General features: G+C 36.5%; 1 protein-coding gene across 1 annotated transcript in view; it reads left to right on the plus strand.

Moving 5' to 3' along the window:
* MROH9 (maestro heat like repeat family member 9) overlaps positions 1–22,612 on the plus strand; it is a 106,893-nt gene that overhangs the window by 22,131 nt on the left and 62,150 nt on the right. Inside the window, exons 7-9 of the mRNA XM_021063956.1 lie at positions 366–501; positions 13,840–13,964; positions 19,932–20,081. Of these exons, the coding sequence (XP_020919615.1) occupies positions 366–501; positions 13,840–13,964; positions 19,932–20,081 (411 nt within the window). The remainder of the gene's footprint in view (positions 1–365; positions 502–13,839; positions 13,965–19,931; positions 20,082–22,612) is intronic.

Genomic DNA, 22,612 nt, shown 5'->3' on the forward strand with positions numbered 1-22,612 from the left:
ATCCACGTGCCTTACCTAGGAATTTGCTACCTACGACTAGCTACCTAATGTATGGAATATAAACTAACTATTGCTAGGAAATTTATTTTTGGCATAAGGGCTACACCCTTAGCCCACCAGTAACTGTTACAGCGTAGCATTTGTTATATGCATTTCAAGATGAAAAAGTTGTGGCTCAGTAACAGATAGGATTTTAATACAAATTTTGTGAACTCTGAAGCTCAACTCTAATCATAGTCTGAAATATAGATGGATAGATATAAATTAGCTATAGATATAGATGTGCAAGTATTAGAGGCTCAGGCACAAAATTTAACATTGATTATCCATAACAAATGCATTTTTCTTCTTTGTTTTTTCATTAGGCAAGTGTGGATGCTCCATGTTTGGGTGTCTTGGCAGCAGAACTGTCTCTTTTGTGTTCCCATACTGATCCTTCAATCACACAACAAGCATTCTCAGGAATGTCCCACCTCCTCTGTATTGCAAAATGTCAGAATGGTAAGCAAGATTATCTTTTTTAAGGATTACTAGGAATCTGTTCCTAAATATTATACTTGTGGGTCCCAAGGAGGCTCTATGTCTATAGATTTCCATGTCTGGCCCTAAGATCTATAGTTCTACCTTAAAATGTATTTTAAATCTTTTTAGAATTATAAAAAATTCTATAGTTGGTTCTTCTATAGTATACTGTACTTAAAATTGGTTTTGGGTCTAATGGTGTGAACAGAAATGCTGGATAGAGGCAGGGAAGAAAGAGAAGAAGAAAAATTACCAATAGGATTTTTAAAAAGAGATACATAAAAACAAGACTTGAAGGTATCAAACTAATTACAAATGCTTAAACAGAGAATAGATTTACACTCCCATAATAAATAACTATTTAAGATTATGTATTCTATGCACATATATAATATTATTGTGTAATATATATGATATATTATTATATATAATACATAATATATATAATATTAGTACATAATATATACAATATAATATTATATATTGGTGTATATATATTGTATATACACTAATTGTTCACAAGTCACTAACATCAGATAACAAAGAACAATGGTTCCTAAGAAATGGGAACAAATGAACAAATAAGGCAGAGTCTACAATTGACTGAGTTTACCACCTAGAGTAAGTTTCTAGGCTGCAGCCCAGAAAGGAGTAACCCAAGGGTCTCATCAAGTTAAAAAACAGTATTGGGAATCCAGAGGGGTCAATATATCTAGAGTTCACAGAGCAAAGGGCCAGAAAGGAGTGCACAAAGAGAGTTCCAGAGATCTGCAGAGAGTCCCCTTTAACTATTCAACTATGTAGTGATCAGAACACACATATGAATAAACTACCTGAGGCTTGTGATGGGGCCATGGAGGAAAGTAGTTATCAAAAATGGTTAAAGATGAAAATACACTGAATTTCAAAAGGTTGGGAATAGTGCTTATGCCTAAAAGCTAGATACTAAAACTTCATAATTACTTGTAATGAAGTAGAATACTCAAAGGGATTTGGCCCCATTAGAGGGAAAAAAAATCCTAAATTGTTTTAGTTCTACTTAGCAAATTTTAAAAACAAGACTTAAAAGGATCAATTTCCAAATATTTTCACTGCTTATCAGAACAAAACTTAAGTATACTTCTCGGAATAAAAAAATGCTATTGTTTAACAAGTTAAAATTAACAATGTCTGGCATCCAATAAAATATTACAAAGCGTGTAGAGAAACAAAATTCAATGCAGAGAGGTGCAGACAAGATGGTGGAAGAGTAAGAGGTCACTCTCACCCTCTCCCACAAATACATCAAAAAAACACATCTACATATAAAATGAGTCACACACATCACCAACTGATGCTGGCAGGAAAAAATTATACCTCCAAAAAGGGCAAGAAACTCTTGACATAACTGAGTAAAACAAAAGAAAATAAAGAGAGAGAGGGAAAAGTAATCAGAATGGAACTAGCATTCCTGAGAGGGAGCTGGGAAGGAAAAAAGGAATCAACACCCTGGGAAGCCACCTAACTGACAGAAAGATCAGCCGAGTTGGAGGGACCTCAAAGACACTGAGAAAAGTGGAGCAGCAGGTCTGAGAATGGAAAAGCAGAGTGAGAGATGCACACATCACCTGAACCACTGGCACAGACACCACAGCCTGAGATGTTCAGTCGGGGGCTGTGTGCTGAGACTTAGGCTCTGGAGGTCAGTCCCTGGGAATGGGCTGGGGTTGGCAGTGCGGAGACAGCCCAAGGGGCTAAGGAGCAGTGTGCCACTGGCAGGAGGAGCAGTAAGCTAAGGGCTGGGGCATGGAAAGCCACTGCAGAGGAAACCCGGGAGAAGGTCCAGAACCTCAGGAAAGGCAAGGCACAATTGTTAGGGAGGATGAGAGTAGGAGGTGTGTCACGCCATAGGAAACTCCTTGGGACCCAATGTATGTGTGCCCATGGGCTCTCAGAAGGCATAATGTCCCTGGTGCAGCCCCCTCTTCCCCCCCGTGGCCAGAAGCCATTCTCTGGCCCACTGCAGACTGGGCCTCTCCAACTGCTGGAAGCCACTCACAAGCCCACACTGGACTTGGAATCTCAGCCACAGCCCCCCACGGCCAGAAGCCACTTTCTAGCCTGCTATGGACCAGGTGTCTCCAGCAGCAGGAAGCCACTTGCTAGCCCATTGCAGGCCGGACCTGTGGATGGCAGAGGCAAACCATGGCAATTAACCCTGAATCCAGAGGTGGGTGTGGCCCACTGCTGATGAGGCTATCTGAACAAAAATCACTTGTATCCCCACTTCAGAGGGCATCACAGAGAAGGATACTACAACAGAACACCACCCGATGTTGCTCTCGCTCCCCTGGGAGTACACCTGCCCTGCAGCTGCCACGGCCAAACATTCTGGGCAGTGCCCAGATGCTTGATCACTGTCTCGTCCCAGAAACTTGCAACTAAGAGCACCTTGTGCGGCACATCCTGTGGGAGCTAAGCAGGATGAGGTGCTTCTTGCATGATTTACAGGTGGCAGGGGCAAACCACTGCCATTATCTCTGGCTCCAGAGGTGGCAGTGGCCAACACAACTAGGGGTTGGTGAGCAGGCACCACTTGCAGCCCCAGTCACATCAAAGGCATCACAGAGGAGGGGATTGTGACCAAATACCACCTGTTGGTACTCTTGAACCCTTGGGAACACACCAGCCCTGCTGATTCCACTGCTGAATTTTCAGGGCAGTACCCATATGCCAGTTCTCTGTTACTTCCAGGACCCTGCAACTAGGAACAGCCTGTGCAGCAAGCACCTCCTATGTGGGCTGAGTGAGACAGATCACTTCATTCATGGTCTACGGGTAGCAGAGGCAAAGTACTGCAGTTATCACTAATGCTAGAGATGGTCATGGCCCACTCCCACTAGGGGTCCCTGAAAAAGGTACCACCTGCAGTGATTGGAAAATCACCTCAGAGGAGGGAATTGCAATCCAACACAAGCTATTGTTGCTCTCAGCCTCCTGGGAACTCACATACCCTGCTGCTGCTACTGCCAAATGCTCTAGTCACCTTGCAGATCCTCCCAGAGCTCATTACCACTTTCAAGGTCCCAGTAAATAGGAGTAGCCTGTGCCACCTTCCTGAATGTCTTTGCTTCTGTTGAGAGCCCAGCAAACAGGCTCTGACTGACAGAGCTACCCATTGCCTCCTTCTCCCTGTAAACACACTGAGTATCATGGGAACAATAGCCTGCTCACACGGAAGAGACAGCAAAGATTCAAACTCCCACACCAAAAATAAATAACCCCCCCCAAAAAATACAAAGGGATATCCTTGCATAGAAATAGCCTTACAAGACTACAGTTTGGCTTCCCCAAATTCACAGAAAAAGAAAAACACAAACAAGATGAAAAAGATCAGAAACCATTCCAAGTTAAAGCAACAGGCGAATTCACCTAAAGCAGTCAAAAATGAAAAGGACCTCTGCAATCTGACAGACTTTGAGTTCAAAAAGGGAGTTAGTGAAAATGCTGAAGAAATTAAGAGAGGATATGAACAGTAATGCAGATTCCCTCAGAAAGGAGCTAGAAATATAAGGAGGAGTCAAGAAGAACTAGAAAATTCACTTGCAGAGATATAAACTAAGCTAAAGAAAATAAAGACCAGAATGCATTATGCAGAGGAATGAATTAGTGACATAGAAGATAGAATAATGGAAATCACACAAATATTACAGCAGACAGAAAACCAAATAAAAAAAAAACATGAAAGCAATATAAGAGACCTATGGGATAATATAAAGCAGGCAAACCTATATATAATAGGAATTCCAGAGGGAGAAAAAAAGAAAGGGGGATTGAAAATATATTTGAAGAAATTATGGCTGAAAACTTTCCAAATCTAAAGGATACTGATATCAAGGTAAAGGAAGCACAGAGAGCCCCAAACAAGTTGAACTCAAACAGGCCCACACCAAGACATATTGTAATAAAAATGGCAAAAGGTAAAGAGAGGATTCTAAAGGTAGCAAGAGAAAAGCAAAGTGTTAATTATAAGGGAACCCCAAAAAGGCTATCAGTTGATTTCGCTACAAAAGCACTACAGGCCAGAAGGGAGTGGCAAAATATATTCAAAGCATTGAAAGGAAAAAATCTGCAACCTAGATACTCTATCCAGCAAGAATATCATTTAAAATAAAAGGGGAAATACAGATTTATCTAACAAACAAAAGCTAAAAGAGTACAGCAACATGAAACCCATTCTAAAAGAAATACTGAAAGGGCTTCTCTAAATTTAAAAAAAAAATAGGAAGAATTAGGATGGAGGAAACCAGAATTTGAAAGCAGACACTTAAATAAGCAAGAATTCAGACCTAAACAAGAAGATGTTAAAAAGAAAGATATCAAAATGATACAATGTGGGCAAGAGAAGTAAGAAAAAGAAAAAAATAGATTATTTTTTCTATTTTAATGATGTGTTTGCGCCTATATGACTATCAGGAAAAAACAAGCAGATATAGGAAGGGCTTAACATGCTTAAAAAACAGGGCAACCACAAATCATAACTGAACACTACATTCATGAAAGCTAAAAAGTACTCGAGCATAAAATAAACGGAAACCAGTGGGATGGACTGGTAGCTTGGGGTTAATAGATGCAGAATATTGCCTTCAGAATGGTTTAGCAACGTGATTCTGCTGTGTAGCAATAGGAACTATGTCTAGTCACTTATTATGGAACATGACAATGGGAGGAAAAATTATGTGTACATGTATGTGTAACTTGGTCACCATACTGTACAGTAGAAAAAAAAATAAAAGGGGGAAATATTCAACCCATTATTGGAAGGGAAATGAATCAAAACTGGCCCTGAAATAACAGATGATACAATTTATAGAAAGAGACATTAAAACAATTAGTATAACTATATTCCATTTATTCAAGAAGTTAGGTAAAAAGATGCAGAGTAAGGGAAGACAAAGAAAAATCTCTAAAAGACCTAAATTGAACCTATGTAGATGAAAGATATGATATCTTACATTAAAAACATTCTAACAGGAGTTCCCGTCGTGGCGCAGTGGTTAACGAATCTGACTAGGAACCATGAGGTTGCGGGTTCGATCCCTGCCCTTGCTCAGTGGGTTAACGATCCGGCGTTGCCGTGAGCTGTGGTGTAGGTTGCAGACGTGGCTCGGATCCCGCGTTGCTGTGGCTCTGGTGTAGGCCGGTGGCTACAGCTCCGATTCAACCCCTAGCCTGGGAATCTCCATATGCCGTGGGAGCGGCCCAAGAAATAGCAACAACAACAACAGACAAAAGACAAAAAGACAAAAAAAAAAAAATTCTAACAGGGATTAACAGTGTGATGTTTTTATTGAAGTAGAGTTGATTTACAATATTATATTAGTTTAAGATATACAGCATAGTAATTCAGTATTTTTACAAGTTATACTCTATTAAAAGTTATTACAAGATAGTGGCTATAATTGCCTATGCTATACAATATATCCTTGTTGCTTATCTATTTTATACATAGTAGTTAGTATCTCTTAATCCCATATGCCTAATTTGCCCATCCCCTCTTCACTCTACACTTCGGTAACCACTGGTTTTTGTTTTCTATATTTATGAGTTATTTATGTTTTACACATAAATCCATTTGCATTATTTTTTATTTTTAGATTCTGCATATAAGAGATATCATGCAGGATTCATCTTTCACTGTCTGTCCTTTCATTAAGCATCATACTCTCTAGGTCTATTCATATTGATGCAAATGGAATAATTTCATTCTTTTCTGGGCACTTGAGTTGCTTTTGTATCTTAGCCATTATAAATAGTGCTGCTGTGAACATAGGGGCGCATGTATCCTTTCAAATTAGTGTTTCCCTTTCTTCCAGATACATCTTCCAGATTCCCAGGAGTGAAATTGCTGGATCATAGGGTAGTTCCATTTTCAGTTTTTTGAGTAATTTTTATGCTGTTTTTCATAGTGGATGTACCAATTTACATTCCTACCAACAGTGTATGAAGGTCTCCTTTTCTCCACACCCTCCCCAGCATTTTTTATTTGAAAATGTTTATGTAATTGCCCATTTGATAGGTATGAGGTAATATCCCATTGTTGTTTTGACTTACACTTCTCTAATAATTAATGATTTTGATAATCTTTTCATGGGCAACACTGTAATCTCAAATAGTGCAAGAGTGGAAAAATACATTTCATTCAGAGTAACAAAGGTAAAGATGATAGCAAATTTATCTTTAAACAATACAAGGCATAGGCAACCTCATAATATAGTGAAAGAAAAAGGTGTCAGTCAAGAATCCTTTAACCAGCAAAAGTATCTTTCAAAAGCAAAAGAGAAATAAAATAGTTTTAGATATACAAGAGCTGACAGAATTCATTCATACTGGATTTGTAGTACAAAAATTTTAAAGGAAATTCTTGCAAAAAAATAATGCCAAATGAAATATAGGTCTACATAAAGGAATAAAGAGCACTGGATTGAAATATATTAAATATTAAAAATTTCTCCCCTATTATTTAAATCTATTTAAGTGAGAATCAACTGTTTTAAGCAAAAAATAAAAATGTAAATGCTAAATATATGACAACAACAGCACAAAAGCTTGAAAGAGGGTGAATTACATATACTCTTTAAGGTTCTTATTGATAAATTTATAAAATATCACTTCAAAGTTAACTGTGGTAAGTTAAAGATGTATAATATAAATCCTAAAACCACTACTTAGATAATATAGAAAAGAGTTGTATATTACAAGACAAAATGGAGAAAAAATAGAATCATAAAAAATATGTAATCAAAAAGACAAAAATGGAAAGAAAAATAGAGAGAAAATATAGAAAAAAAGTAAAAGAAAGATTTAAAACCCACTTGGAATAAATATAAACCCTCCAAATACCTCCAATGTAAAGGCAGAGATCATCAGATTGAATAAAAAGCAAGATTCAGCTTTATGCTATCAGAAATCTATCCTGAATATAAACATACAAATAAAATTCAAATTAACATTTGGAAAATGATATGCTAACACTAGTCAAAAGAAAACAGAAATGGCTATAGAAGTATCATATATTAATATATTGCATATGATATATATATCAATATATAATATATAGAGAGAGAAAGAAAGAGACAGAGACACAGAGGGACAGAGAGATATTTAAGAGTAAAGAATGTTTCCTGTGAAAAAGACATGTAATTGCATAATGATAAAGGGATCAATTAATTAAGACATAGCAATCCAAAACACATATGTACCTGAAAACAAAAAATATATTAAAATTAAAAAATCAAAATATATTAAACAAAAACATAGGGCTACAATGAGAAATAGATATGTACTTACAATCAGAGAACTGAATACCACCCTCTCAATATCCATAATGACACAAAAAATTAATAAGGACATAGACTTAAACCAACTAGACCTAACTGAATACTCAACCAAAACTGAAAAGAATTATTTTCAAGAAAAAACAGAAAAGTTACCAATATAGACCATATTATAGGCCATAAAACAATTCTTAAAAATCAAAAGGTAAAGTCATACCAAATATATTCAAGATGGAATTAAATTAGAAATCAAAAACAGAAAGGTATTTGAAGAAGCAAAATATTTGGAAACTAGATAACTTCTCTCTTAATAACCAATATTCCTTAACAACAGAAAGGGAAGCTTAAAGTGTTTAGAAATAAATGAAAATAAAATATAAAATTTCAAACTATATGAGATGCAGCTAAACAAGTTTCCAAATGGGAAATTACTATCACCATTTGCCTATATTAGAACAAAGTTCTCAAATAAATGAGCTTAGCTTCCACTTTAAGAAAGTAAAGAAAGAAAAGCAAATAAAATAGAAAGTAATGGAGTGCCCGTCGTGGCGCAGTGGTTAACAAATCCGACTAGGAACCATGAGGTTGCGGGTTCAATCCCTGCCCTTGCTCAGTGGGTTAACAATCCAGCGTTGCGGTGATCTGTGGTGTAGGTTGCAGATGCGGCTCGGATCCCGCATTGCTGTGGCTCTGGCATAGGCTGGCAGCTACAGCTCCGATTAGACCCCTAGCCTGGGAAACTCCATATGCCACGGGAGCGGCCCAAGAAATGGCAAAAAGCCAAAAAAAAAAAAAAAAAAAAAAGAAAGTAAGCAGAGAAGAGAAAATAATGAAGGTCAGAACAAAAAGCAATACAAGTGAAAACCAGAAAAACATTAAGGAAAGGCAATGAAGCCAAAAGCAAATCTTTGAGAACATCATAGGGGGAAAAGAGAAGAGACACAAATTACCAATATAAAGATGAGATAAATAGTATCACTAGAGATTCTATGGATAGTAAAAGAGTAACTGATATTATGAACACCTTTATATCAATAAATTTGACAATTTAAATAGACGCATTTATTGAAAGACACAAATTACCAAGGCTCACTCAAGTAGGAATAGATAACCTGAATATTCTATATCTAGCAAAGAAGTTGAATTTGTAGTTAAAAATCTTGCAAAGAAATCTCCATATGCACAAAGAAAACTCCAGGATTATGTGCTCTGGCAGACTTTTAAGAAAGAGATTATGCTAATTCTGTACAAATTCTTCCAGAAATGTGAGGATGAGGGAATTCCTACTGATTTGTTTATTTTTTTATTTCAAGAAAGCATTTTATTAACCTCATCACAGAAGAATTTCCACAATACATCCTGAGCAAATAGTGAAACTCAGTTTTCCAGAACAAATTCAATTCCCTGTGCTATTTTTCAGGCATCAGTAGATAGTCATGGCAAATATACAGGAGAAGTTCCAGCAGATCTAGTTACTGGATAACTCATGCTCTTTCTCAAAGAAAATCCTCTCTTCCTTTATTCATTCAATACATATTTATTGAGCACCTGCACTGGATCTGTAACAATAAGAAAAAAATGGCATCTCTGCCTTCCTGGATTATTCATGAGAGAATAATAGGAGACAGGCATTAATCAAGTGATAAACCCAAATAAGTGTGAAATATGGTTAGGTGCTCTGAATGATAGGTAAATGGGACTATGAGAGTTTATAAAACTGAAAGTTCAGGGAAGATTTCACAAAGGAAGTAATGACTGAGTTGAGATCTAAAAAACGGAGCTGCTGACATGAAGGGAAGAGAGGACTGAGAGGAAAGGGGAATGAGTCAGTCATGCATCTGTACATGGGAAGAGAGACTAGTACAGTCCTAGGAACTCCAGCAAGCCAAGTGGCAAACACACAGCCATGCAGAGTGTGGCAGGAGGTGAGCTTCAGGTGGCATGGATGGGTCTACAGCAACCTGGGACAAACAGCTTTAAAATTCATATACCTCTTTAGTGTATTGTCCTTCATCAAACTCTACTCCTTACTCACCTGCTATTTTTATTTTTGAGAGCTCACACTAGTGGTGATAGGCTATCAAAATAATGGCACAAGTCTGGTGGCTGCCTCTTGCATAGATTCCTAAAAACTCCAGCTGTGGTTAGAGATAGAGCAAGAAACCACGGGGAAAGGTGCTGGATGGGCTCTCTGTGGCTACGGGAAGCCTGGATAACCACGTATCGGCTGTCCCTGTTTATGTCTAGAGTGAAATGAATCCTTGTTATTGGACAGCACCAACTCAGCATCAACTCCAGCTTGGAAAAAAGATTTAGATGATTTGACACTGGGGAAATTTGCTTGCTGATTTATTATATGAGGCTTGCATTATTCTGATACCAAAATCACATAAAGACATTACAAGAAAAGTAAAAACAAAACCAAAAAAACCCTACAGATTTGTAATTTGTCCCCGGAGAACACTGAAGCAAAAAATTTTAACCAAGCTTAGCAAATTGAATAGAACACTAAATTAAAAAGATATATATCATAGGCATGTGGAATTTATCCAGAAGTACAAGGCCAATTTAATGTTGGAAAATCAACTATTATAACATATTACATTAACAGATGAAAAAAAGATAAACATACCATTATTTCAGTAGATGCAGAAAAAGTATCTGACAAAATTCAACATCCATTCCTAATAAAAACTCTCAGAAAATTAGGAATAGAGACTTCCAGAGTTTCCATTGTGTCTCACACAGGTTAATAATCCAACTAGTATCCATGAGGATGTGGGTTTGACACATGGGCTCTCTCAGTGGGTTAAGGATCTGGTGCTGCCACAAACTATGTTAGTAGGTTGCAGATGTGGCTTGGATCTGGTATTGGTGTGGCTGTGGCAGTCATAGCTCCCATTCAACCCCTAGCCTGGGAACTTCCATATGTCATGGACATGGCAATAAAAATAAAAGAAAAGAAGAAAAGAAAAAAGAAAAAAGAAACTTCCTCTACCGCTAAATTACATCAATAAAAATTCTATACCTAAAATCATACTTAATGGTAAAATACTGAATGATTTCCACAAAAGATCAGGAAAAAGACAAAGATGTACAGTCATTATTTCTGCTAAACATTGCTTTTGATAGAATAAAGATTCCAGAAAGAGACCCATACTTTTATGGTTAAATGATTTTCAACAAAATTTCAAAGGCAATTCAGTGGAGAAGGGATAAACTTCCAATAAGTGGTATTGGAAAATTTGGTGACCCATATTAAAAAAAAAGAACTTTGATCTATATCTCTTGCATAAAAAAAGCTACTCAAAATAGATAAGTAGGACTACATTTAGACCTAAAACTATGAAATTAGAAGAAATCTTTGTACCTTGAGCTAAGCAAAGATTTCTTAAATACAATACCAAAAGCATGATCCATAAATGAAAAAAAAAAAAAAGTACTTCTGCCCTTTTAAAGACATTTAATAGATAAGTCACAGGCTGAGAGAAAATATTTTCACATTACATATTTGATAAAAGACTTGTATTTAGAATTTTAAGGAACACTTAAAGTTCAGTTTAAAAAAAAAAACCAAAGTAAAATAATAATAGTAGGCTTGAGTACTCATTTCACTAAAGAAGCAAAGATGCACATCAAAAGATGACCAATATACAGTCATGAAATAAAAGTAAATTAAAACTGTAATGAGACACCACCTCACTCCTATTAAAATGTCCAAAATTGAAAAGAGTGACCATTCAATGTGGGAGTGTTTTTTTCTGGGGGGGGTTGTTAATAGCATTAAAAAGAAATTTTAATGGAGTTTCCTTAATTGATGGATTGATCTTTTTCTCTTCTAGGGCCACACTTGTGGCATATGGAGATTCCCAGGCTAGAGGTCTAATCAGAGCTTTAGCTGCCAGCCTACGCCAGAGCCATAGCAATGCAGGATCCGAGCCATGTCTGCGACCTACACCACAGCCAACAGCAATGCCAGATCTTTAACTCACTGAGCAAGGCCAGGAATGGAACCCACAACCTCATGGTTCCTAGTCCAATACATTAGCCATTGAGCAACCACAGGAACTCCAGAGTTTAGTTGATTTAGAATGCTGTGTTAGCCTCAGATGTGCAGTAAAGTGAATCGGATATATCTCCATTCTATGTGAATGTTTATGTACATATTAAAATGGAGAATGGAGATATATATATATACACACACATATATATACACACATATATACATATATATATACACATATATATATATGTGTATATATATATATCATTCTTTTCCAGATTCCCTTCCCATATAGGCCACCAGAGAGCACTGAGTAGATTTCCCTGTGCTATACAGTAGGTCCCTGTCACTTATCAATTCTATACATAGTAGTGTGTATATGCCAATCCCAACCATTTAAAAAAATGAAAAGATACCCCCACAGAATGAAAGAAAATCTTTGCAAATGAAGCAAACAAGAAGGGATTAATCTCCAAAATATAAGAAAAATTTCATTCACAGTCCCAGGTTTTGGCACTCCCTCAAAAAATAAATCTCATATAGCTTTACATTAACAAAAATTTAAAAAAAATTTAGACTAAGTAGACATTTCTCCAAAGAAGACAGACAAGTGGCCAAAAAGCATATGAAACGATACTCAACATCACTAATTATTAGAGAAATGCAAACCAAAACCATAGTGAGATAGCACCTCACACCGGTCATCATCAAAAAATCTACAATCAATAAATGCTAGAGAAGTTTTGGAGAAAAGGGAACATTGTATATTGTTGGTGAGAATGTAAATTGGTACAGCCACTATGGAAAACAATGTGGAGTTTCCTTAAAAAACTAAATATAGAACTAACATATGATCCAACATTCCCACTCCTGGGCATCTTTCAAAAGATATATAAATGTCTTTTTCAAAATGGGAAGCAACTAGAACTCTTCATACATTGCTAGAGGAAATGTAAAATGAAACAACTTCGGAAAATAATTTGGTAGAACACTGAAAAGTCAAACACCCATCTACAATATGATCCAGTCATTCCACAGCTTCATTTTACCTAAGAGAAGCAAAAGGAAATATCCATTCAAAGACCTGTACATGAATGTTGATAGCACCTTTATTTGTAACAGCCCAAAACTGGAAACAACCCAAATGTCCACAAAAAGGCAAGTATATAAACAGATGATGGTATATATGCACAATGAAATAGTATTCATCACTAGAAAGAATCGACTACTGATAAATGCAACAACATGGATGAATTGCAAATAATTTTGCCAAATGAAAGATGCCAAACAATAAGGGTACATGCTAAATGGTTCCACTTATATACAATTAGAAAATACAAACTTGAGAGAATACTGATCAGTGGTTGCCTTTGACTCAGGGAATAGGTTCAGGAAGCAGGTTTGCGCAATTAGAAAAGACGCAAGGAAACTTTTGAATGAAATTAATCTTTTTTGTATTGCGGTAATATTTTAAGTGTAGACACACATAAAATAATTTAGCAAATTATACACTTTAAATGTTGCATATCTCTCATATCCCTAGAAAGCTGTTAGCAAACAAAGTCATTTAAAACCTACCTTCTCTGGAACTAAAGACATTTGCACCTCAAGCTTATGTTGAGGGCTATTCTCTTTCTTGCTGTATCACTCCCATAGCTCTTTGCAAAATGCCTCAAAGTCTGCTCTTTTACCAATAGGCTCTCCAGCTTAGCAGTAGCTCTTCCATTTAACTGAGTAATACATTTGATGAGTTAATGTACTTGATATTTGGTTAACCCGTTAAAATTATCTATGTCCTTTATTCATATTTTGCAGAGGTCTCTCATAAACACTCTATAAACTCTGGTTCAGTGTAGTTACAATGTTTTATATGACTAAACTGTCAGCAGAGACTTTACATTTCAGAAAACTTAAGATTTGCAGAATTGGGTAGGAAGAGGAAATTGGAAATAGCAATAAGGATCAAATAAAAACCTTAAAATTTTTTCCTTAATGCAGTGGATATTACAAAAAATAAAAATACAAAGAATGATAGGCCTGGAAGTCATTGCCTTCTACCTGCTCCCTCTGATATAGAATTTCTACCCAAGATCTTACAAAGAGACAAAAGTAAAATTGCTCAGGTAACTTAGCCCCTACCTTATCCTATTGCTTTTGTTTCATGTGTGTTATTACTTCCAGTGGGAACTTATTTCAAAAATATATATATTTTTAATAATTTTTTTCTGTTTTAAATTCAGTAATTCAAGGAGTAAATGATAAGGTATTTGGCTTCCTGATTTTATCTCTATTGATAAGAATTATGCCTATTATTCCTGAATATAGTAATTTATATCATTTATTTAATCCTACAGAATGCAAATGAGGTATGCTGTCCTAGTTGTTATTCTTCTTTTTGTGTGGCTAATAAGCCACTAAATATGGGGAACTTCTGGTTTTCTAATAAAATGAATGAAGTCAACAATTAACAGCCTTTTCAATGCTATTATAATTTATTCAGCAAATATCAAATAATGTGATTTATATTTTGTTTTTAAAAACTATTAAATTTTTAAAAATTAGGTTTAAGCAAGAAAACTCAATACCAAGTAAATCATTTTTACATTAAACCAACCCTTGGGGAAAAACATGAGGCCTTATAACTATATATAACCCCTCACCTTCCTCAAAGTATAGGAACTTATTCATAGGGCTTGAGAAGTGGCCCATCACTGGATCTCAGGTTGTGCTGTCCAACAGATGGTCTTCTAGCTACATACATTGATTCAACAGCTTAGCAAGAATGCTGGGGAGGCCCTTTAGAGTAGCTCATCTGTTGAACTGGGAGAGTCCTATGGTTTTAGGTGGGATAGAATTGTGGGAGACTGAGGAGATGTAGAAGCAGTATATCTCATATAGTGTGATAAAAAATACTGCATAGATGTCCTAAATATGCATCTGCATGACAGTGCATCTTTCCAAAATCAAACATTATTCTTAATCCATGTCCTCTCAAAATACTATAAGCCTAGGAGTTCCCATTGTGGCTCAGTGGGTTAAGAACCCTACTGGTATCCATGATGATCCCTGGCCTCACTTAGTGGGATGAGGATCTAGCTTTGCTAGCTTTGCTGTAAGCTATGGTATAGGTCACAGACACGGCTTGGATCTGGGGTTGCTGTTGCTGGCAACTATGGCTCTGATTAGACCCCCTAGCCTGGGAGCTTCCATATGCCACTTCCATATGTCCCTATAAAGGACAAAAAAAATTACAAGCCTTGCTGACTATGAAGTTGTCTACTTACTTGAAGAAACTAGGCATCTGTATAGGTTTACTAGAAAAATCCTATATCCTTCCATCCTTCACTCCAGAGCCTTGGGATTGATATCCTGAACCCCACAATTAGAATAGGACTGGCAGTTCATTATCTCCACTTGCAGTTTTGTGTTCTCTCTTACCTGGGTTGAATACCCATTATATTTAGAAAAACATGGGTCTGGGGAAGAGTGCCCTAGGTCCTTGTGTTTATTTAGTTCCCAATTGTGAGATTAAAGCAGCCCTAGAGCTAGCATTGTGTGTAAGGACAATACTAGAAAACCCTGAGGGAAAGACTTTCCGAGGTAGACTGGGACAGGTGGTTGAAAGAATCTAAGTTTATATTAAGGATATCAAGAGGACCATATCCAAAGACAAAGTCCAAAGATGCAAATAAGAGGATAAGAATCCAGGTAGCAGGAAGAATCCTGGTAGTCATCGATTTTCACTCAGACCTCATCTTTACCTATTGACCAAAAAGAGCTATTATGCCCTATCCCTTTAATGGGAATGCAGAAATACTGAGTACTTTCTGTATTTGAGAGAATGGCATACATACACAGAAAGAAATTTTTGGATATATGTTCTATATAGGTACATGTACAAAAGGAGGAAATGTAGCTCATTTATCTTTTTTTTAACTGAGAGACCCATAATATTGTGATTTTGTTCACAGCTTATGATCCATGGATATTTCTCTAACTTTAAAAATGAGATTGCTTGAATTGCAGTTATTGTTTATCAGTCATAGACATATGGGCCCTATTTTTTTCTCTTCACTCTGCTTCATCCCTCTCTGAGAAAGAGAAAATCCATACCCTTGAATGACCCTGCCTCTCTTAGCCCATCTTCTCCTGCATTTTTGACATCTTTTGCTTGTTTTTGATCTGAGAAAACTGATTCCCAAAGCTAAAGAAGCTTATGATAATTTATAGTATTTGAATAGTTGAAATGGGGTAAAATCGATATTTTATATTTCCTCTTACTTTTATTTATTTATTCATTTATTTGGCTGTGTCCAAAGCATACTGAAGCTCCTGAGCCAGGGATCCAACAGACACCACAGCAGCAACATAAGCTGCTACAGTGACAACACTGGATACTTAACCCACTGTACACAAGGAACTCCAACAGTTCCTCTTAATTTTATTTTTTTTTTGTGGGTTTGTCATATATGGCCTTTATTATGTTGAGGTAGGTTCCTGCTATGCCCACTTTCTGAAGGGTTTTTATCAGAAATGGGTGTTGGATTTTGTCAAAGGCTTTTTCCACATCTGTTGAGAGGATCATATGGTTTTTATTCTTCAGTTTGTTAATGTGAGGTATCACACTGTTGGATCTGCGGATATTGAAGAACCCTTGCATCCCTGGGATAAATCCTACTTGATCATCATGTACAATCCTTTTGATGTATTGTTGGATACTGTTTGCTAGTATTTTGTTGAGGATTTTTACACCTATGTTCATCAGTGAAATTGGCCTGTAGTTTTCTTTTTGTGTGGAATTTTTGTCCGGTTTTGGTACCAGGGTGATGGTAGTCTCATAGAATGGGTTTGGGAGTATCTCTTCCTCTGCAATTTTTTAAAATAGTTTCAGAAGGAGAGGTGTTAGCTCTTCTCTAAATGTTTGATAAAATTTGCCTGTGAAGCCATCTGGTCCTGGACTTTTGTTTGTTGGAAGTTTTTTAATCACAGTTTCAATTTCAGTTCTTGTGATTGGTCCATTCATCTTTTCTAGTTCACCTTGGTTTAGTCTTGGAAGATTGTACTTTTCTAAGAATTTGTCCATTTCTTCTAGGTTTTCCGTTTTATTGACATATAGTTGCATATAGTAGTCCCTTATGATCCTTTGTATTTCTGTGGTGTCCGTTGTTACTTCTCCTTTTCATTTCTAATTTTATTGATTTGAGTCCTCTCTCTTTTTTGCTTGATAAGTCTGGCTAGGGGGTTATCAATTTTGTTGATCTTTTCAAAGAACCAGCTTTTCGTTTCATTGATCTTTTCTATGTTTTGCTTTGTTTCTATTTCGTTGATTTCTGCTCTGATCTTTATGATTTCTTTCCTTCTACTAACTTTAGGTCTTGTCTGTTCTCTCTTGAGCTGCTTTAGATGTAAGGTTAGCTTGCTTCTTTGAGCTTTTTCTTGTTTCCTGAGGTGGGCTTGTATTGCTATAAACTTTCCTCTTAGAACGGCTTTTGCTGCATCCCAAAGGTTTTGGAGTGTCGTATCTTCATAGTCATTTGTTTCTAGGTATTTTTTAATTTCCTCTTTGATTTTTTCAGTGATCCATTGGTTGTTTAGTAGCATGTTGTTTAATCTCCACGTGTTTGTGTTTTTTGCGGTTTTTGTCTCCACGTATTTGTGTTTTTTGCAGTTTTCTTCTTGTTGTGGATTTCCAGTTGTATAGAGTTGTGGTTGGAAATGATGCTTGATATGAATTTGTTTTCTTAAAGTAACTGAGGTTGGATTTGTAGCCCAGGATGTGATCAATCTTAGAGAATGTTCCATGTGCACTTGAGAAGAATGTGTATTCTGTTGCTTTTGGATGGAATGCCCTATAAATATCTATTAAGTCCATCTGGTTTAATGCATAATTCAGGGCCTGTGTTTCCTTATTGATTTTCTGTCTGGTTGATCTGTCCATTGCTATAAGTGGGGTGTTAAAACCCCCACTATGATTGTGTTATTGTCGATTTCTCCTTTTAAGGTTGTTAACAGTTGCTTTATAATTGTGGTGAACCTATGTCAGGTGCATAGATATTTAAAATTATTACATCTTCTTCTTGGATTGATCCTTTGATCATTATGTAATGACAATCTTTGTCCCTTAAAATATTCTTCTTTAAAGTCTATGTTGTCTGTTATGAGTATTGCTACTCCAGCTTTCTTTTGATCCCCGTTTGCATGGAATATTTTCTTCCATACTCTTACTTTCAATTTGTATGTGTCCCTAGAAGTGGAGTGGGTCTCTTGAAGACAGCATATATATGGATCTTGTCTTTGTATCCATTCAGCCAGTCTGTGTCTATTGGTTGGGGCATTTAGTCCATTAACATTTAAGGTAATTATTGATATGTATGTTCTTATTGCCATTGTATTAATTGCTTTGGATTTGTTTTTGTTGATTTTTTTCTTCCCTTCTTCTCTTGTTCTCTCCTTTTGTGGTTTGATGACTATCTTCAGTATTGTATTTGAGTTGATTTTTCTTTGTTTGTGTATCAATTGTAGATTTTTGGTTTGCAGTTATTCTGAAGTTTTGATATAAGAGTCTATATGTATATGAGATTGTTTTAAGTTGTTGTTCTCTTAATTGCAAGTTCATCTCCAGTTTGTACCCACCACTTCTCATGATTTCTGATTTTGGTGGTATACTTGTGCATGGATGATTTTGTATTTTTACTGTATATATACCTTTACTTGCGAGCCTTGTCATTTCCGGAAGTATTGTTTCCTGTTGCTGTCTTTTCTTTTCTGCCTAGAGAAGTTCCTTTGTATTTGTGGTAAGGCTGGTTTAGTGTTGCTGAATTCTCTCAACTTTTGCTTATCTGTGAAGGTTTTGATTTCTCCTTCAAATCTGAATGAGAGCCTTGCTGGGTAAAGTCATCTTGGTTGGAGGTTTTTTCCTTTCATCACGTTAAGTAGAACATGCCACTCCCTTCTGGCCTGCAGAGTTTCTGCTGAAAAATCTGCCAATCACCTTATTGGGGTTCCCTTGTATGTTATTTGTTTCTTTTCCCTAGCTGCTTTCAAGATTTTCTCTTTGTCTTTAATTTTGGTCAGTTTGATTAATATGTGTCTTAGTGTATTCCTCCGTGGGTTTATTTTATATGGTACTCGTTGTGCTTCCTGGATTTGAGTGAGTGGTTCCTTTCCCATGTGAGGGAAGTTTTCAGCTATATCTCTTTGAGTATTTTTTCTGTCCCCTTCTCTCTCTCTTCTCCTTCTGGCACCCCTATAATATGGATGTTGGTGTGTTTAACATTGTCCCAGAGTTCCCTGAAACTCTCTTCCTTTGTTTTCAATCTTTTTTCTCTTTTCTGTTCTGCATCCATAATTTCTACTAATCTGTCCTCCACCTTGCTTATTCGTTCTTCTGCTTCCTGTATTGTACTGTTAGCTGCCTCTAGTGAATTTTTTATTTCAGTTATTGTAGTTTGCATCTCTTCTTGTTTAAGTTTTATATCTTGTATCTCTTTGGTCAGTGCTTCCTGTAAGTTATCCATCTTTGCCTCCAGTTTATTTCCAATGTCTTGCATCATCTTCAGCATCAACAATCTAAAGTCTTTTTCCTGGAGGCTGAGAATCTCCTCCTCACTTAGCTGATTTTCTGGGGTTTTTCCTTTCTCCCTCATCTGAGTTATAGTTCTCTGTCTTTCCATTTTTATAGGTTTTTGGTGTGGTGACCTTTCTACAGATAATAGAGTTGTGGCTTTTCTTACTTCTGGTGTCTGCCCTCCATGTCAGTTCCTCTTAATTTTAATCCCATGCTTTGTTATTTCTCCCAGAGCCAATTTAGTCATATGAAAATGTTCTAATCACTTTGTCAGAAGAAAAAAATGTTAAAAATATAATTTAATCTGAATTATAGTCATCTTAATAGCAACACAGTTTGTAAAATATAATTTTTAGTATTTTTAATGGAGGAAGAGGTCCACCATAGCAAAAGCACCTAGGACCCACAAAAGTCATGTGGCCCTGCTTGGCCCTGAAACTTCCCCTAAAATGTCTCAGTTCAGCATTTTTCTTCTGTTGATATAAGTAAGCCCTGAGATCATGGCTTTCTTTTTTGCTTTCAGATCGTGGGACAAACCTTATTGCCACCCTTGCTAACTGACTTTGTGTGGAGTCTCCTGATGAGACTCTCTGCCACTGATCATAAAACTGCATCTGAGGCAGCAATCATGCTGAAATTGACTCTGGAATATCATGCCCATAAGATCACCATGGTAAGATATTTGACAATGAATGGGAGAATGCAGAGTTTACTCTTTAATGTGCTTTCCCTGTCTTTGTTATTTGCCTAGATCTGTCCACATATAGTTCTAGCTGTTGTTCATTCTGTCACTTCAATGAAATGACACTTTTTATATAAAATATTTCAAGCATACAGAAAAATTTCAAAAATAATGTAATGAACACTCACGCACCAATCATGTCAAAGTGTAACATTTTGCTTTACCTGCCTCAAAGTTTAAATAAATATATTAACAACAATTCAATTGTACAGCTATAATTGAAATCCCCTGTGTAACCATTAAGGAAAGTTTTAAGAACCCTCAGTTTACTCTAGGGCTGGCCACATAATTTGTGGGGCCCAATGCAAACTAAAATGTGGGGCTTCTTATTCAAAACATAGAGAAAATACTGTTAAAAGTACAAGCATATGAATGTGATTTTCCTTTTCTCCACAGTGTCTATCTCTCTTAATCTGTCATGGAGTTTTTTTATTTTCTAAGTTAAAAAAAACATAACAACTAAAAGTTTAAATTATTAGTATGGGGAGTTCCTTTCATATCTCAGCAGTTAATGAACCCAACTAGGATCCAAGAGGATGCAAGCCCAATCCCTGGCCTCACTCAGTGGGTTAAGGATCCAGCATTGTCATGAACTGTGTTGTAGGTGGCAGACATGAATCAGATCTCGCATTGCTATGGCTGTGGCATAGGCAAGCAGCTGTAGCTCTGATTTGACCCTTAGCCTGGGACATTCCATATGCCACAGATGTGGCCATAAAAAGCAAAAATAAAATAAATAAATAAATAAATAAATAGCATGAATTTTGCCATCCATCTTTATATTGTGCAATGCCAGTTACAGATGCAAATATAAAAGCACTAAACTTAACCAAAGACTGAATTCATATTTCATATCTTTATAGGCAAATGCATTTAATTCTTACCAAAAGAAACACTACACAAAACTAACTTAACTGTATTTATTTCCTTTCTTGTCATTCATATATTCTATTAACATTCTGTATCTCCATCTTATTCATGAGTAAGGAAAGATTGAAAGGAAAAGATTTTATGAATTGTTGCATCTTTCTCTTTCCTTCTATGTTGTCATTTTCAGCCCAAGTGGTTGAGGCATCAGTAAATGCTTATCTTATACCCGCTTTGATTTCTCACTGAATCTCTACACATCATAGATCCACTGGAATTCTATGCACTTGGGGCATTGTGAATGCTCACTGTGAATGGGCTGCAGGAACCACTGCTGACTCACATATTGCACTAATCTCCCCTGTTCACACACATGTATGCTCCATTGTCCCATGAGATTTCACTTATGAAACACAAGCTCAAGGAAAAGCTTATTTAAAATCTCAAGATGGTTATGGCCGAGGTTGAAACAAAATGAGGGACCTCTGAATGTGGGATCCTGTGCAAATGCATAGTTCACATGCCCATGAAACCAGCCCTAATAGTGACAGAAGGGATGAACTCCCAGTTCCCTCTCCTGACACAGCAGTGTTATGTTATTGCACATAAACTGAGTTCTTGCACTCAAATTCAGAGAGCCAGGAAGCAGAAATAATCCTTCTTGAAAACTTCCATGCTTCTAAAGACAGGAGCATTTAGAAAGGTAAGCAGAATCAAGGGAAAAACTGGAGGGCATCAGTCATTTCCTTGACAAAATGAAGTCTTCTAATGCAGTGAGAAAGAGAAACTAGATATTAAGACCTGGAGATGAAGAGAAGCCAAATGGAAAACAAATGTGTAAAACTAGCCTACACTACAATAAAATCATTAAATACAGAGAGAAAAACTGAACGAAAATGGGGTTTGGTGACTTATCTCCCCACCCAGCTCCCACAAACAATTGAAGTATTGAATATAGAGAACTATTATCTTCAACAGGGTTACATTCTAAAGTCAGTTAAAATGAAAAATTGCTATAAAATTATCTAGAAAATCTCCTGAATTGCACATAGGTTTGTGGGAAATCTCTAAATAAATCTAATACAGCAAGTCTTTCCTTGAGGATGGAAGGAAATCACCACTTCTACAATTTATAATAAAGAAACATAGCAGGCTTGTTTTAGGAGCATGCTGAATTTTAAATAGTAGGAGAAGGATGAGAAAAAAGATGCTCTAAACCCAAGAGTTAAGAGAGACTGGAGAACAACGGTTTTATGTTCACCTTGGAACGCACGTGGTAGGACAAATATTCTACACTAAACACTTCATTTTTCTTTGTTTAGAGGGTTGTGCATAGTAATTCAATTATGTGTAATGCAATTGCAATGGAATGTAATTTACATCATCCAACTTTTCTGCTTATGATTGCTGAAAATTGTTTTCAAAATAAGAAATGAGATGACCTGGATGGATTACATTTGATGTTGTGGTTTTCATTTTTTTTAGGGCTGCACCCATGGCATATGGAGGTCCCCAGACCAAGGGTCGAATAGCAGCTGTAGCTGCTGGCTATGACACAGCCACAGCAACACAGCATCTGAGCCTCGTCTGCGACC

The sequence above is a fragment of the Sus scrofa genome, chromosome 9, assembly GCF_000003025.6.
Source record: "Sus scrofa isolate TJ Tabasco breed Duroc chromosome 9, Sscrofa11.1, whole genome shotgun sequence".
In the NCBI taxonomy this organism is placed as follows: Eukaryota; Metazoa; Chordata; class Mammalia; order Artiodactyla; family Suidae; genus Sus; species Sus scrofa.